The following is a 15715-nucleotide window of genomic DNA, read 5'->3' as shown; positions in this document are numbered from 1 at the left end:
TTAAAAAGAGCGTAATGTTGGTGGTAATCAATCAAAACAAAATTTGAGCATTGGCTACAGAGCTTATATTAAAATAAATGAAGGCAAATTATTGAATAAAACTACATTAGGTCACATCATGTCTTGTTGTAAACACAGTTACTCTGTAATCTGAACCAAAAAAAGAGCAGAAGCCTGCACTCACTCTTCGTCAGGAAAGTTTTGAAGATGTGCACAAAATGTAAAGCCCTGCTAAGTTTCTTTTACTGGAAGGTTCCAAATTTACAAATTGACTTTATAAAATATGAATACATGATAAAGTGCTCTGCTGAATTAGAAAAATCCCTAGCTAAGGCAAAAAAATCATTGCTTTTTATACATTTAAAATGTTGAAGTAGCCTGAACAACTGAAATTGCTGCTTTTAGAGGTAAATTGAAGTAATCATTTTAACTACAGAAAATTAAGAATATTTAATGAAGCAGCTCAGGTATTGTGAAATGAGGGTCAAACCTCAGATCCATACTTACGCAAACTTCAGGTTCTGCTGAGTTCATTATGAATAAACATGTCAAAATCTTGCTGTAATTTATATTCTCCTATAGCAGCAAACCTCAGTACAAATTGTGAGAACTTTCTCATGCAGCCAATGGTTTCAAAAAGAGAATTTCAGATTTATAGTCACTAATAAATATGCAAATATGGATTTTTTTTTTAACTAAATAACATGAAAGATTCTGTGGAAGGGTTCTAGAGGATATGGGCCTGGTGCTGAATGGGAATATGATTACAAAAACCAAGGAGAAGGCTAAAGTGATGATTGGGTTTTTTTGCCCTCAGTTTTTAAGAAGCAGTTTAGGGGATATGTGAATGAAGTGGACATATGAAGGTTCATGGGCTGCGATGAGATGCTGCACAAGTGTTGAGGCAGCTGGCTGGTGTCACTGCAAGGTCACTGTCGCTAGGATTTGAGCAGTTCTGGTGACTGCACAAGTCCTCAATGGAGACAGGGCATCATTCCTCTCTGCTTGGCGCTGGTGAGGTGTATCAGAAGTGCTGGGTGCTGCTCTGGGCTCCCCAGTACAAGGGAGACATGAATGCAGTGGAGAGAGTCCAGTAAAGGGCTCTGGAGATGGGGGAGTGGGGCCTGACAGATGAGGGGAGCTGAGAGCGCTGTGACTGTTCATGCTGGAGCTGGAGGATAGTCAGGGCAGGTATGGTGTGGTGCCTGCAGGAGGCTGCAAAGGAGGAAAACCAGATCCTCCTTAGTGCTATCCAGTGACTGGATGAGAGGAAAAGGGCACAAATTGAAATACAAGAAATTCCATTTACGCATAAGGGGAAAGAAAATCTTTTTTCCTTTGTACTTTGGAGTTGGTGAAACACTGGAGCAGATTTCCCACAACCCTTGGAAGCTGCCATCTGTGGAGATGTTCAGTTTCTGACTGGATATGCTCCTAGGCAGCCTGGTTGAACTGACCCAAGCAGGGGCTTGGACCCAGTGGTCTCAAGCAGTCCCTGCCAGCCTTCACCTTCTGTGCTTCTCTGACCTCCCAGCTCTTTAGACAGTTCACCCTCAGTTACATCTCTATTGTTTTTTTTTCCCAAAGCTCTCAGTTTTGGAGATTCTGGATGCATAATGAGCATTTCAGAAGAAATGTAGTGAGGTGGTGGAAGATCTGAAGCAACTTTCTGGTTTTTCCTTTTGTATTTCATGGGATTTAAAACTAGCAGTTTCTCTTTGCAGTACTGTAATGGCTGTAATTTACTGTAATGTAAGTGGCTCCATTCTTGCATGTGTGTTTAGTCATAGTTTGCTAAAAGAGTCTGTATAAATAATCCTGTATTAAACAATTCCGAATTTAACATCAATAATTTTTAATAGTTAAAAGATATGGTAATAGAGCAAATGTATAACCCCTCCAATCCTGTCTTGCAGTCGTGGCCTGAATATAAAGAAGTATTCAACAAAATGCATGAGCTTGCAGCATTTTTAGACCTGCCTCGTTTTCCAGATATAACAGAAAGCTGCTTTCTTCATCCAGACATGCTGTGCATGAAGTACTTGATGGAAGCTAATTTACCTGGTAAATATTTTCCCTAGCCTGAACTGATAAAATTTTTTTGTGGTTTATTAAACTCTAGCAAAAAGGCTTAAATTACTACTTCAAAGTGCCTGCTCTTTTCCTTCTAATTTATTCCCATTTCAGTTTGAACTGAAAGATATTCTTTCTATAGAAAGCACCTTCCTCAAACATTTAGAGTTTGTGTTATGGGCCCAGGTATGCAGGGGCACTCTGATGTTGGTTCTGTAAGGCTGTGGAGTGGATACTTCATTGTAAATCTTTCAGTATCCATGTGAACTAAAAGGCGCCTGTTGAATCCATGTGATACATTAACTTCAGATAAATTATTAATGTAGTTGGGACCTGATTGCTTAGCTCTGAAATTCTCATATGTAGTAATGGATGAATATTCTTTAACAAAGAATATATTTTGTGTATTATATAATACTGTATATTACTATTTATTTTAATATTGATGGTGTGTGACAGATCAGCTTCTGTCTCACTTGATTTATATTTTAGTTCTGAAATTATATATAAGTATTGATTTTTTTTGTCTGTCCTACAATGAAGTCTTGAATATTGACTTGTCAAGGAAAGACCAGTATGTCCTAGTATGTGAACTCTCTGTTAGGTTACCAAATTTTCTGTCAAATATCTTTGTGACTGAAGATGAGTTAAACAGACAAGTAGCCTGTAAATTTTTTTCTCAAAACATTCCAACAGTTCATAGTAGGGGAGGGAGTTACTGTGTTATTTTGCAATTAGTTACAATGAATAAAAGTGTTTGGTTTTTCTATTTAGTGACAATTGAATGGAGAGATGATAACCAAAAGGTTTAGGGCTAAAATTCTGGAGTGGTAATTCTGATTTTGTAGTTTTACACCAGTGTTGTGATCCCATAGAGGATGACATTATTTTACAGATGGTGAAGTATCAATTCAATAAAAAAAAGGCTGCATTTTTGTTATTTTCAGATCTTTTACAGAGAAATGCAAAACTAAGTACTGCTTGAAAATTACTGCAAAAAAGGAATATATTGTCCTTTTCCATGCAATTTAGATTTTTATCATGTATAAGCATTTTTTTTTAATTGAAAAGGGCTGCTGCTGTTGTCTAACAACTCCTAAAAGAAGGCAATGAATTGGGAGTGTTAAAGGACACTAAATACCAACTAAGAGACTATTTTATGTATCTGAAATTAAATTAAATATGCTTCTAGTATTTATAAGAAAATTTAGTGTCCACTTTTTTTCTGACTTTTACTGTTATGTGTGAGAGGATTGAAAACAGGTTCCTTCTGAACTCTTTGTAAGCAGCAAGAGGGTATAAGTACAGCTGGATTAAGGTTGTACTTAGTCATACATTGCTAACCTTTGTGGAATCTGATGGTGATGTAATCAACTCCTGTATTTCTTGCTGAACAGGAAAGGTGAGAAATTTGGGGGATTTGTATCTGCGAAAAATAAGCAGAGTAATAAGAGCCTGTATAGATAGGCTGCTGTGTACCTTGTGGGGCTGCAGCTGGATCTCCCTGGCACAGCTTCTGCTGGGGAGCAGCAGTGCTGCCCTGCCACCACCAAGCTGCTCTGCATGCACAGCCAGCTGCTTTGCAGCCAGCCCTGCTCCTCCTCTGTGCAGCCAGGCCTGGTCAGTCAACATGCAGGAAAAAAGTTTGCGACAAGTTTTTTGCTTTTGGGCATTTTTTTTGAAAATGTTATTTATGTGGATTTGCAGTAGGCTTTCCTGCAAGAATATTCAGGATGATCTCACTATATTATTCAAGTAACATCAAAGCACTATTAAATATGTGACTTTTTTTATTCTCCATATGAATATATAATAAGTCACAAGTGTTTTCCATGTAAGCACAGTGAAGGTTGCCTAGTATTTTTAAAAGTATCCAAAAATACTCCTCAACCAAAAAAATATGGCTGTCAAATGGTCCTGAAAGACCTAAGCAGTGTTTTCCTCAACGCCCAACATATTTGCACTGTAAAAACATTTCTAGTTTATCTTTACATTTTATGTTTTTATGTTAATCAGATGAATTGCATAATTGGACTTGTCGAGTGGTGAAAAAGATTGGTATTGGAGAAGTGGATTTCCTGACTCTAACACCTGGAAATAAGTCAACAAGAAAAGTGAAATATGATGTTCTTGCTGCAGCAGTTATTGTAGTTGTGCTCAAATTATTGTTTTTATTAGATGATCACTATGAATGGTAAGTGTACAGACAAATCTGTAGCAACCCTCAAATTTCAAGTAGTGCAAATGCTTGTCTCTGATCATTCTTTCTTTAGAGTTAAATTTATACCACTGGAATTTCACTTAAGTTCAGTGGCTTAAACCATACACTTGAAGGCATTTTAAACATGAAATATTAATTACTTTTAAAATTAGTTGGGTTTTATCTGATACTTGGAGTAAAATTAGGATGACATTTTTGTCTGTTGTATTTGAACTTCATGTGAAAAGTGAAGCATTTGGATCTACAAAAGAGCCTGATTTTAAAAATTTTTTTACAGGTTACTTTCAGAGTTTGCTGAAGAAAGAAATAAAAATAACACAGAAGGTATATAAATATTCTAGTAGAAGCAGTGTAATGATTTTGTAAATGAAACTGTTTTGCAATCAGGGTTAGAAAGACTTTTCTTATTGATCATGAAAATGTGTTTTTGTCATTCATTAAGGGGAAATTTTATTTGGAGAGAAAAGTAGATCCTGTTCATGTAAACTGGCCTCAGTGTATCTGCACAATTCTTTTTGTTTGGGATAGGGGAGTTTGGTACACATTTTGCTGGGTGCCTTTCTACTTCTACTTGTGCATGTTTGCCTCTTGGTTTAGAGTTTTATGTGTGGTAGGTGGAGATGAATGGATACGCTGTGAAAAGGGAGCACACTTTGATTGTAAATAGCAGATACTTACTAGGGGCATCAAACCACATTTATGATAAAATCCAAACTTGTTTAGTCTTGTTAAATAAAATGTCTTAGTGTGTAACATATTTCAGATGTAATCTAGTTTCTTAGTCCAAATAATCCTGAGAGAGTGTGGAGAAGCTAGCAGCAATTAAGATGGAGAAGATAATGGTGTGAACATGGTTCTTTGAGGGCAGAAAGACCAAATCAGAGATTAGAAATCTTCAGGAAGATGTTCCATGGCCTGATCCAAATCACAGTTGAAGATAAGATCCAAGATGTGTTGCAGTTTATCTGCAAGGCCTTTTATCCAGTTTTGGGTCATTCTGACCCTTCTGATGCTTTGTTTAAAATTTAGGTCCATAATGAAATTATGGTGTTAGTCATGTGTGAGCTCAATTACTGCTGTAACTAGAGACGTCCCTGTTAACTAAAACTGGTAATTTTCACATTAAGGTGGAAATGCAAACTTATGGTGGATTTTTATTTTCCTTTTTACTTCCCTTGAAAACTTGAAGTACATGATAGTGAGGAGTACAGGAGTGAGGAGTTGTGCAACTGCTTTACAAGCTCAGGCTCATTAATGTCTTAATGGGGTTTCTCCCTTATTAACAAGTCTCATTGCCTTTGGGAATTAACAGCTCATTCTTTGCCCACTTTTTTACTTTAAAATCTGCTGGTGCAAATGATCCATGTGCTGTGTTTTGTTGTCCCTGTGCTTAAGATGTCGGGGTGATGGTGAGCAGCTGCACAGAGGAGCTGATGGGAGAATTTCTGTTAGATGACTGATCAGTGCCAGAGCTCAAAACTGCCTCTGGCACTTTCCCAAAGTTAGAGTGCTTAAATGAATAATGGTTAATACTGAGTTTTAAAGATTCAATTTATGTTGACTCCATTCTCAACTTTACTATCCATTCTCTAGTCAATTTTTTTAAATTAAAAATAGTATTTCAGCTCCTACATTTCTTCAAACCACACTAGAAGCAGTACAATATGTAGTTATAGTTACCTACTGTGTGTGTTCTGTGAACTGCACACATCCACATGTGTGCAGTTCACAGAACATGGGTTTTGTTCAAATAAAAGGTGATTGAGATTTATGTAGATGTATATGTATATGTGTATCAGAGCTGTGTATTTTCCAGTCAGCTCAGCTACATGAATGTCAGACCAGCAGTACTGGCCAGGTGAAGGGTTATTACAGTGCAGCATTGTGTCTCTGACAATGGGTTTGCATGTGACAGATGTTAATAATTCATATAAAGTTCAACACCAATTTCTACTGGCTCCCACACTGCTCTCCCAGCGATTTAGGAGTATTTACTTAAACCTCGGGGTTTAAGGAGCTGATAAAAGAAGTTGTATCCAGACCTTTGAATTTTAATGACTGCTGAGGGGTCTTTGTTCCTTTCATGTATCTCTTGCTTTTTGAGACCATCTATGATTTTAGAATCTAGACTCTCTGAAGCAGGATAATACAAACAGCAGAAATGCAAATAATACAAAAGGTACATAAGTTTGATTGTAAGAACAGTGTATGCACCTTCAGGAGAGTTTGAACAGCTGGCTGGCAAAGCTGAGCATGACGCAAGCATCGCATGCAGTGCAGCTCAGGCCATGGGGAAATGCAAAGTCTGGTTAATTCACAATGCAGATATTCCACCCACATGGATAAGGGTTGATTATTTTTAAATATATAAGTCTACACCATATTTCTGTTTGGAATTCTTATCCCAGTTGGTCTGCTTCAGTCTTGAGCCTCTTTGGAGGATCAGTGATAAAGGTGCTGCTAAATGTCCTATGTCTTCATGTTTTTGCATGTGCTGGTAAATGCTTGTTCACATATCAACAAGTGAAGTTCCTGTGCTCCAAACCATGAGAGACTGATATGAAGACCATTGTCTAGTTTATCTTTCCAGCCCTGTAAGATTTCATAGGTAGTGGGATAGACAGTGGGGAGCTGGTGAAACTAGCTGGTGAAATTTTGCATCTGATCTTCTTTAGATTTTATTATTTTAAACTTCAGCTTGATGCATAGTTTCATTAATCCCTTGATTTCAACTTTGAAACGGTTGAAGGCCACTCCACACAGTGGAGAACTAGTTGATTTGGTAGAGAGGAGGTAGTTTCTAGGCTTACCTTTCCAGAAGACAGGGAAAAGGTTTGACTTGTGCTAAATCAATGAAACCTAAGATATGGGACTTCTTTGCACTTCCTATGACATGCTGTCTCTTCACCTCATTTCTATGTTTCTCTTTCTTACAGAATTATTAGATCAAGTGTGTTTTCTTTAAGCATATAGCATTTGGGTTAGTTTGTATACAGGTGCAAGATGCAGGGTCTAAGTGCTTGGAGACCTTCTCTGTCATTTCTTTCATTTCTTCCCAAACTAAAGTGTGTATGTTTTATTCAGGGGGCCCATATTTTGAATTCAAGAAGTGGTATGAGGTGGTAAAACATTCCTTGGATGTGGAGCAAAAGAAACTGGATGAAGAAAAAGCCAAGTAAGAGGCTTTTAAGTACTTCTTTTTTAAGGTAGACAGTTCTGCATGAACTTCTGATCCCTACAGAAATGAAAAAAAGTTAGAATTTGTTCCATATATCCATTCACCACGTTTGAGTGAATAGAATGACTAAATCACTGTTTTAATTTTCTATTTATACTCATAAGCTTTATCCAGGTTATTTATTAAATGCTCACTTACTGTGAAAAATAGCTTATACAGCTGAACAATTAACTGATTACAGTAGATCTAGGCTAACATGCCTTGGTTTGCCTACTCAGAGAAAGATTTCCTTTATATGTTGGAGGGGCAGTGGCTCTTAATAGCACTAAGCATTAGATTATTTTGCTTTTAATTTAAAACTTTAGCAGTATTTGTAATAATTTATTATTCATTTATTCGTTTGGTCCAGCTTTCTTTTTGTTAACAATTCTTATGTCTCTTACTGGTAGGTATCTGTGGAGATGTGAAAAGCCATTGTTTTATTCAGTCAAGAATAAATCTAAAGTTCTAAAGAGAAGACGTGAGTAAACTTTGTTTCTTCCGAGCAACACAGAAATCTGCTCCAACTTTTCCCATCATAGATCTTCAGCTGTGACTGATAACATTTACATCTTAAAATATTTTGTCTCCTCTCTTTCATCTCTGGGTACAATTAATGTAGTACTGTTTTACAACCTGTGGCTAGAATTTTTCAAACATGCATGGCTGAAACTGCCTTTGCCAGTCTTCCCAACAACCTACTGAGCCATGTCTCAGAATGAGTGCTCTTGTCCTCATCTTCTCTAGTTTGCCTTTATGTCACTGTTCCTCATGAGTTGTCGTTCTTCTGTAGCTTTCCTGTCTGTTTCCTCCTTTAGTTTCTTGAACACTTTGGTATGAATATCCCAGTATGTCCTTTGGTAGATCTTGCATGTCCCTCTTCTCTCCCACTCCTTGCAATCCTCTGCAAAAAGCAAGGAAGGCTTTACTTGCGTAGCCAGCACCATGTGGTGAGAATGCAGGTACAGCTGCTGAATTTTAGTAGCTCTGGAAGTACTTGTGAGAAGTTTCTGGAGTTGGTATTGACATAAAAGCAAAGAAACAAAACCACAAAACCCCAGTTGTCTGCAGAAATAAGGAAAACCAGAATTTTATTCAGCCAAATTAGATCTGGAGTTCTTCATTCTACATTTTATGTTATCCAGAAAGCAGCAGGTATTTGGAGAGACATATTAAGTATGGCAAGTGGTATTTTTCTTTTTATATGTTTTCAGTTTCTGGAAGTGACTGGTTCAGGGACTTCTAAACAAGTTGTATAATCCTATTTGGTTTGAATTACACATGTTGGATTTCTCCTTCAAGAATGCAGTGGGGGTTTGTTTAAGTACTTACTCTTCAAAATCCTGTTGGAGTGATCCTGCCATCAAGTCATGTTCCATGGAAAATCATGTTTAGATGTATTCATTTCAAGCTGATTATTTACTCAGATGCCCTTTAATTCCTGCATTTATAGGAAAGGAGATTCCTCTTCTGGCTCTGCTTCTCTTGGAGCTGGAAGAGGACCACTTAGATTATAGGGCTTTATCATAACGTTGTGAGCAGGAATATCACATAATTGCAACTGGGCAGGATTGATCTTAAAGCAAATGTACCACAATAGAGACAGTGCTCTAGAACACTTATGTACAAGGTACAGGTTTTCAGAAACCTTCCTGAACCTTTGATTTTGATCATAGATTTTAGTGTCATCTTGAAAGATAAACTTCCCAGCCCTTGGATTATTTTAGGAGGTTTTTTCCCTGTGGTTTTTTTTTTTTTTTTCACTACATGAATGTGTTTCTTTAAATACAGCTCATAAAAAGCAGCTAAAGCTCCAACAATGTTTTTTAACCTGCTTTTTATCTTAGAGAAACAAGGCATAGGCAGTCATACAGTGTGTGCTGATCTATCATGATACCTTCTTTCCCTTCTCAACCTCAATAACTTAGAAAAGCTTGTCGTTCATCCACTAGCAGCAGGCAAACATGGAATGATGTTTTTTATTGTTGGGTTTTTTACCAGTTGAAATTTGCTTCATGAAAAGCTTAACCTTCAATCCATGTGTGTATGAGTGTGCTTTCTATCAGCATAAAAATCCTGGCAGTATCAAATGGATTTTACAGGTTTTACCTGCAGGAATGTTTTAGAGTGCCCCACTACTAAAATCATTAGGTATAAAAGACATAGCATTTTGAATTATGTTTCAAAATGTTTCACTAAAACCTGCAAAGAGGGTGGCAGAGATAACCTAGAGACTTCCAGGATTTCTCAGTCTTTCATGCAGAGGTTAAAAAAAAAAAAATTAAAAAGCACAAATACCCCATTTTCTTGTTGTACTACTCACCTCTAAACAGTATTCTGATACTTAGTAGTTTTACATTTGTTTATTTTGTTTCTCTTTGCACAGAAATGGTTGTGAACTTACAAAATCAGTTTGGCAAGCTGTCTGGTTCAGTGCAACGTGCTGAAAAGCCAAATCCTTCAAGTTTTCAGTTAAGTTGGTCTGAAGAAAACACAGATGGGAGTTGTTTTCACGGGCATAGCCTGAAGGGAGTTTTGCAAGAAAAATGTGGTTTACTGACAGTCATGAACCCTGACTATTGGCTGTGTACAGTTAAACTGTGTAATGAGAAGTAAGTATTCACATTTTTGCTAAATAAATTTTGGAAAGTTCTCCTGAAAAGAAAGTCCTGTACATACATTTTTGCAAATGACAAATACAGGGTGTGTGCACAGCTATGTGCTCACATACAGTTACAGTCATTTCTAGAAAGGGGTGTGTGAGGAATGGATAGTCTTGGACTGTGAGTAGACAAACTGTAACATGAAGAGTGATCAAAATGAGCTTATGAGAAGAGAGATGAGACAAAATCAACAACTAGAGTCACATGGCAAGAGTAGCAGCTAGGTGCAAATACTCACTTCATTTCTTTACAGTGTTTTATAAAAATATTTGGGATGCAGCTCTCCAGAGAATGGAAAAACAGTCTCATTCCTCTCCTCCCTGGCCTCTAAAAAAGCACAGAAAATTAATTTTCTAAATCACTATACTGATTTTTTGATGGCCTTAATCACAATGACGTCTGGATCATATACCAGACTTTGGTTCTGCTATTGGTTGTATTATGAAACCCTAATCCAGAAGAGGAATGTACTGGTGAATATCAATGAAGAAGATCAACTCTGTAGCTGGCTTGGAGTCTCCTGAATTTCTCATGTATGCTATTGAAAAGTGTTGTTTTTTTTTTTTTGAAAGAAGGTTTGGTTACATTCATGTGAAATGAGATTTCATTTATCTGTTGAGTAACATGTGATATCTTTATCTGGTATATAATTTGAAATGGTATTCAGAGATCAATATCCCCTGTGCAGTCTGGTCCTGATTTTAAAGCATTCAATTCCCTTTGAGAATAGCTGGGTTTTATGAGTATGCTGTTTTTTCTGTCCTTCAGTGGATTTATTTGCTTATCTTTATTTTCCTTTTCACATTACTTTTCACATACCCACGGTGACATAAATGGGTTGGAATAGTGTAAGCACAGTGTTGCATTACAAGAGGTTTGGTTATATGGATTCATTCTTTTGTATGAATAAGAACTTTTTTTTTTTTTTAAGGGAGTAGAGGTAATAATCCTTTTACCACAGATTTGCGTAAATCTTATGTACACATTGAATGAGTGGATATTTTGGTGTATGCTTGTGTGAATAATCTTCCATGCAAAGTCTGTTTTTAAACCTATATTTTCATATGTAATATATTAAAATGTTAATGGCAAACTGTCATAGCCTTCATGAAACAAGATTTGAATTTAAATTCTTACCGGTTAAATTTCCCATTATATCATTTGCAATGCAAGTAGTTAAGTATACATCTGACACTTATTTAACATTGGAAAACAACATGTACTCCCTCAGATATGAGGGTTTATCCTCTGTGTATGTAGAATAGAACTAAAAAAAAACTTACAAATTCTCTATATTTAAAAATCAGCATGGCCTAACAGGACTGCTATAATGCTTTATTCCTGGGACTAAAGTACGATTACAGTGTCAGCAAAGCTGAGATCAGTCAAATGCTTGGTGAAATGTTTTTTATGTTTTATTTTAAAACTTTGTTTTAAACTGGATTCTAAACTGATTTGCTGTTCTATTTGTTGTTTTCTATTATTCTATTGTTCTATTTATTATATTCTACCTAAGCTATTACACCTAAGTCTTTAGGTGACAGGAGTTGCACTCAATGTTCATAAAAGTCTTTCCAAGCTGAAGGACTGTACAATTCCATACGTGATGAGGTACTACAGTGTGTGAAAAATGTTGTAATTCTTTTGGGAGGTGTCAGGTAGGGCAGAGGATGGGATGTATGGCATGAGAGACCTAGTTGCGGGTTTCCAATGTGCCAGACTTTGGGAGACTTTGAGCAGACTGTGCTCCCTGAAGTGCAGCTTGCCTGGCACTCAGGACAGGTCTGGCTGTTCCTCCAGTTTGAGGTAAAATGTAAATGGTTGCTGGGCCAGAGGGAGCGAGCAAATGACTTTATAGTCTAGTAATTAGCACACTTACCTGTAAATTGGGACAGACAGATTCCAGTTGTTGTTCTGGTGAGTATTTAAGACAGCTGCTCTGAATCAGACACAGGGAACATTTTAAACTGCTTCTCCACATCCCAAGGCAATACCTAGTAAGTTAGAAGATGTATAGAGTTTATAGGTGAATCTAACACCTGAACCCCCATAGCAATGTACAGTGTCTTTTTTCAAAAATTGAAACTTTGTAGTATTTTAAACTAAATTTGAGCCTTATCCAGTTTGGTGTTTTTCCAACCTAAGTTGGTGAACTTAATGTATCTCTGCAGCTTGTCCTCTGTGTCATCTTTTGTTTGGTTACCAGCAAATCTAGTCTGCTATTTTCATTATATACTTCATCAATAAAATCACATCATCATTTTCATTAACATTTTAACCACAAAAGCTACAAAATAATGAAGCAGAAGGCTGCTACAGCACTAATTACTTTCTGTTGACCTCATCAGTGTTTGCTTGAGTGTTTCCTATGTTACTCTTTTACTCCATTGACTTAATTTAGCTTTTCTCTCGTTTCTATACATGTAATTTGTATTTATCACACAAAGGCAATGGGCAATAAATGAATGGGTTATTATCCCATGACATAGTGTCAGGAAGATGAGAGGGGAACCCTGTGGAGAGAGAACAGAGGAAAGAACCTAAGGTGTTTGAATTGGATAGTCTTAGAAATTTAAAACATAGGGTGAGGTAGTCATTTTAAGACTTTGCTACATTTTCTAAAAGCTGGAAGAGCAAACAGTGATTCCATTTAGTCCTGAAAGTCAAAAAATGTATTCTTTGCCTGGCTGAGTAAGATCCTGATTCATAATGCAAGGAGCTATAGTGGCTTTTCCTTCTTAGTGTGTTTGCACCAGCTCTGAAGATACCTTGGTTCAGTCCTATACTTCATGGTTTTGCAGGAGTGGATCACTTCACAGGAATCAGCACTGTAAACTAGAATTGTGATTTATGCTGTTGGTAAAGTGTAAAGTTTGTCTCTAATTACAGTTTAATATATAAATGCTAGCTAAATACTAAATGTACTTGTAATTTAGGGCTTTTGTTTTCTCTCCATTTCTTTTCAGATTGTGTGGTCATCTGGCTCATTACAGAGAAGTGGAGTTTCCCCAGAGTTACCATTTTGTGCTAGGGTTGTTCTCTTTTCTTCTGAGGATTCAACCCTCTTATATCCATGACGAGGTGTGTATGATAGAACACAGACTTTTTAATAAAAAACTCTGTAAAAAACTAAAATACAACACAGTGCTAAGGAAGATGAAAAGGCCTAAAACCTCCAGTATTAAACCCATATAAATTAGTTGGTTGGATCCCAAACCATGGTATTACATCTGAACTTACACTGATTCTTTTGTCTTACGGACATTTTTTGTAAAGATAGGAGTGCTGACATCGACTACTGTACTTCAATTTTAGTGTCATTTTATCTATAATTTAAGTCACTGTTACTGGGAAAGGAAACTGTCAAGGAAACTGTTAATGACCATTTATTTCATTAATTTGCATCAGAGCCTACAGGAAGCTGTGAAATTACCATTTTTTGGGGCATAATTGTACATATTTTGAGTGTACTGGACATGACATTAGCATCTAATTACATTGTGAGATTTTGCAATTAAAATACCTATTTTTTTACCTACCATTGTATGACAGTAAATATATTTCTATTTCTTATTTTGTTTTTAAATACTATGTTAACAAATAAAAGAAGCAGTTGTTTAATGTTGTCATTGCAGTGAGTTTTTTCTTTAGTATTTCTAAACAGCATTCCAATTGTTCCGGAACAACTCTGGCACTGTTTTCTACATTTCCTTGCATGTTGTATATTTCCCAGTCTCTTGTTGTGCCTGAGACTCTCATTTAGGTTAACACCTTTCAGGTCCAAGTTCCATTTCAGGCTTCACAGATTTTGCAGATACTTTTGTACCTACTATAAAATCTGATCCTAACTGCCAGATCCTCCTGTCATTCTTCTTTTGCAAGTCTGTTAAAGCTTTGAATTTCTTCTGACCACTTTATAATGCAGCATCTTCAGCAGCTTGTGCCCTGGCCATTCCACCAGTTTCTCATGCTGGATCTTATTTATGCACCATGTTTTTATACTGTCCCAGAGGACATGTAAATGAAGTTGGGTGCTGCCACTCCATGAAAGACACCATAACAATATAGATATATTGAACCTAGATGCTGTGTAGATACCCAGATGAATTATGCTGCTTTCAGCTCAATGAAATTAAAGTCATCATTTCCAACCATCAGTACAGAGTACAGAATTTACCAAATCTGTTTGATCAAAACCAACAACTGTTCCTAAGCATTGTTATAATTAAGAAAAATGGTGCCTGCAGACTTGACAAAGAGTAATGACTTCCTCCCTGAGCAAGGGCTTCAATGAGATGTAATCTGGGAGGGTAATCGGTTCAGTGAGTAGATTGCGAAGGGTTTAAACCATGAAGTTGTTTAAAAATTGGGAACAGGTGAATTATAGGAGAGGTGATGTGCCCTACCTGTCTGGAGCAAGTGGTGAAGTGGTATTTCACATACAAACAGGGCAGACAGGACTACTAAAAGTAAGTTTTAATAGTTACATGGAAATACTGGCAAACCAGGAGGCTTGGCTAGCTCAATAGAGGCAGGGGGTAATACGGTGTCCTGATTTGGGGTGACACAAAAGACACAGTTTGGGTGAAAGTTTTTGCTTTTTCAGGTATTTTAGTTAATTATTGCAGAACAGGGATTTAAAGCAATGGTCCTATAAAGTGACTAACAGGCAGATGAGAAGGCATAGTTTTAGCCATAGAGCACTAAACTGTGCTTGATGTGGGAAGAGGAAAGAGACTGAATTATTACTTGGTTGTATGTGTTAAGAGATTTCATAAGTGGGCACAGGGCAGCATGTCTACATCTACTGCCATGCTGTGCTAGATACCTCAGACTTCTGGCGAGGTGTGTCTGAACTGATGTTTACATTAGTGGACTTGGAACATAGCAGTTTAAATCACCTCTTGTGTCTGTGTTTGTGTTTTAAAATTAGCCATCCCCTATTATGTTTGACCTCACCTGAATGAATTACTAATAGTTGTAGGTATTTGGTAAAGTTAGTGTTTGTACTTTTCTGGAAGAATATTTGTATCAGTTAAAAATCTATAGAAGTGTAATACACATTGTCACTCTTTTCAACAGTGCTGGCTCAAATGACTGAAAGCATCTCAATCTTTTTACTGTAATATCTGTTAAAGTTTTGAATTACCTATCTAAAAGACACCTCAGTGTATATATAAAGGATTAATTTAATTCAGAAGTCTTTATATGAAGGACTTAATTATAGGTAGAGCTTTCTTCTAAAACTACTGTAGCAGTAAAATCTGAGCTTCGCAAATTAAAAATACTGTGCTCATTGTTACAAACGTAAGAAAGCTCCCTTAGATGTTAGGCTAAATTAAGGCTGTACTTTAATAAACTGGCATAAAGCTGCAGTTAATCATCAAGAGCCGTGTGCCTTCTGGACACATAGGCTAAGAGTCAGATTTAAAATAAAGGGTGCGCCCCAAAAATGCTTTTTGTTCGTTCTGTGCAGTTTAATAAATCAACACTAGTGTTGGAGTAATGGTGTTTAAGAAGCTGACGAGCCCCATGAGTGCC

At 36.8% G+C, this 15715-nt stretch overlaps 1 protein-coding gene across 1 annotated transcript in view; it reads left to right on the top strand.

Moving 5' to 3' along the window:
• TAF1B (TATA-box binding protein associated factor, RNA polymerase I subunit B) overlaps positions 1-13803 on the top strand; it is a 45878-nt gene extending 32075 nt beyond the window's left edge. The window contains exons 9-15 of the mRNA XM_005487208.4: positions 1917-2064; positions 4090-4267; positions 4572-4618; positions 7379-7469; positions 7922-7992; positions 9898-10123; positions 13141-13803. Coding sequence (XP_005487265.1) covers positions 1917-2064; positions 4090-4267; positions 4572-4618; positions 7379-7469; positions 7922-7992; positions 9898-10123; positions 13141-13369 — 990 coding nt within the window. The 3' untranslated portion in view covers positions 13370-13803. The remainder of the gene's footprint in view (positions 1-1916; positions 2065-4089; positions 4268-4571; positions 4619-7378; positions 7470-7921; positions 7993-9897; positions 10124-13140) is intronic.
• The last annotated feature ends 1912 nt before the right edge of the window (positions 13804-15715 follow it).

Source organism: Zonotrichia albicollis, chromosome 3, assembly GCF_047830755.1.
Source record: "Zonotrichia albicollis isolate bZonAlb1 chromosome 3, bZonAlb1.hap1, whole genome shotgun sequence".
Lineage (NCBI taxonomy): Eukaryota > Metazoa > Chordata > Aves > Passeriformes > Passerellidae > Zonotrichia > Zonotrichia albicollis.
The sequence above is the reverse complement of the archived record's forward strand: the minus strand, read 5'-3'. Positions and strand labels throughout refer to the sequence as shown.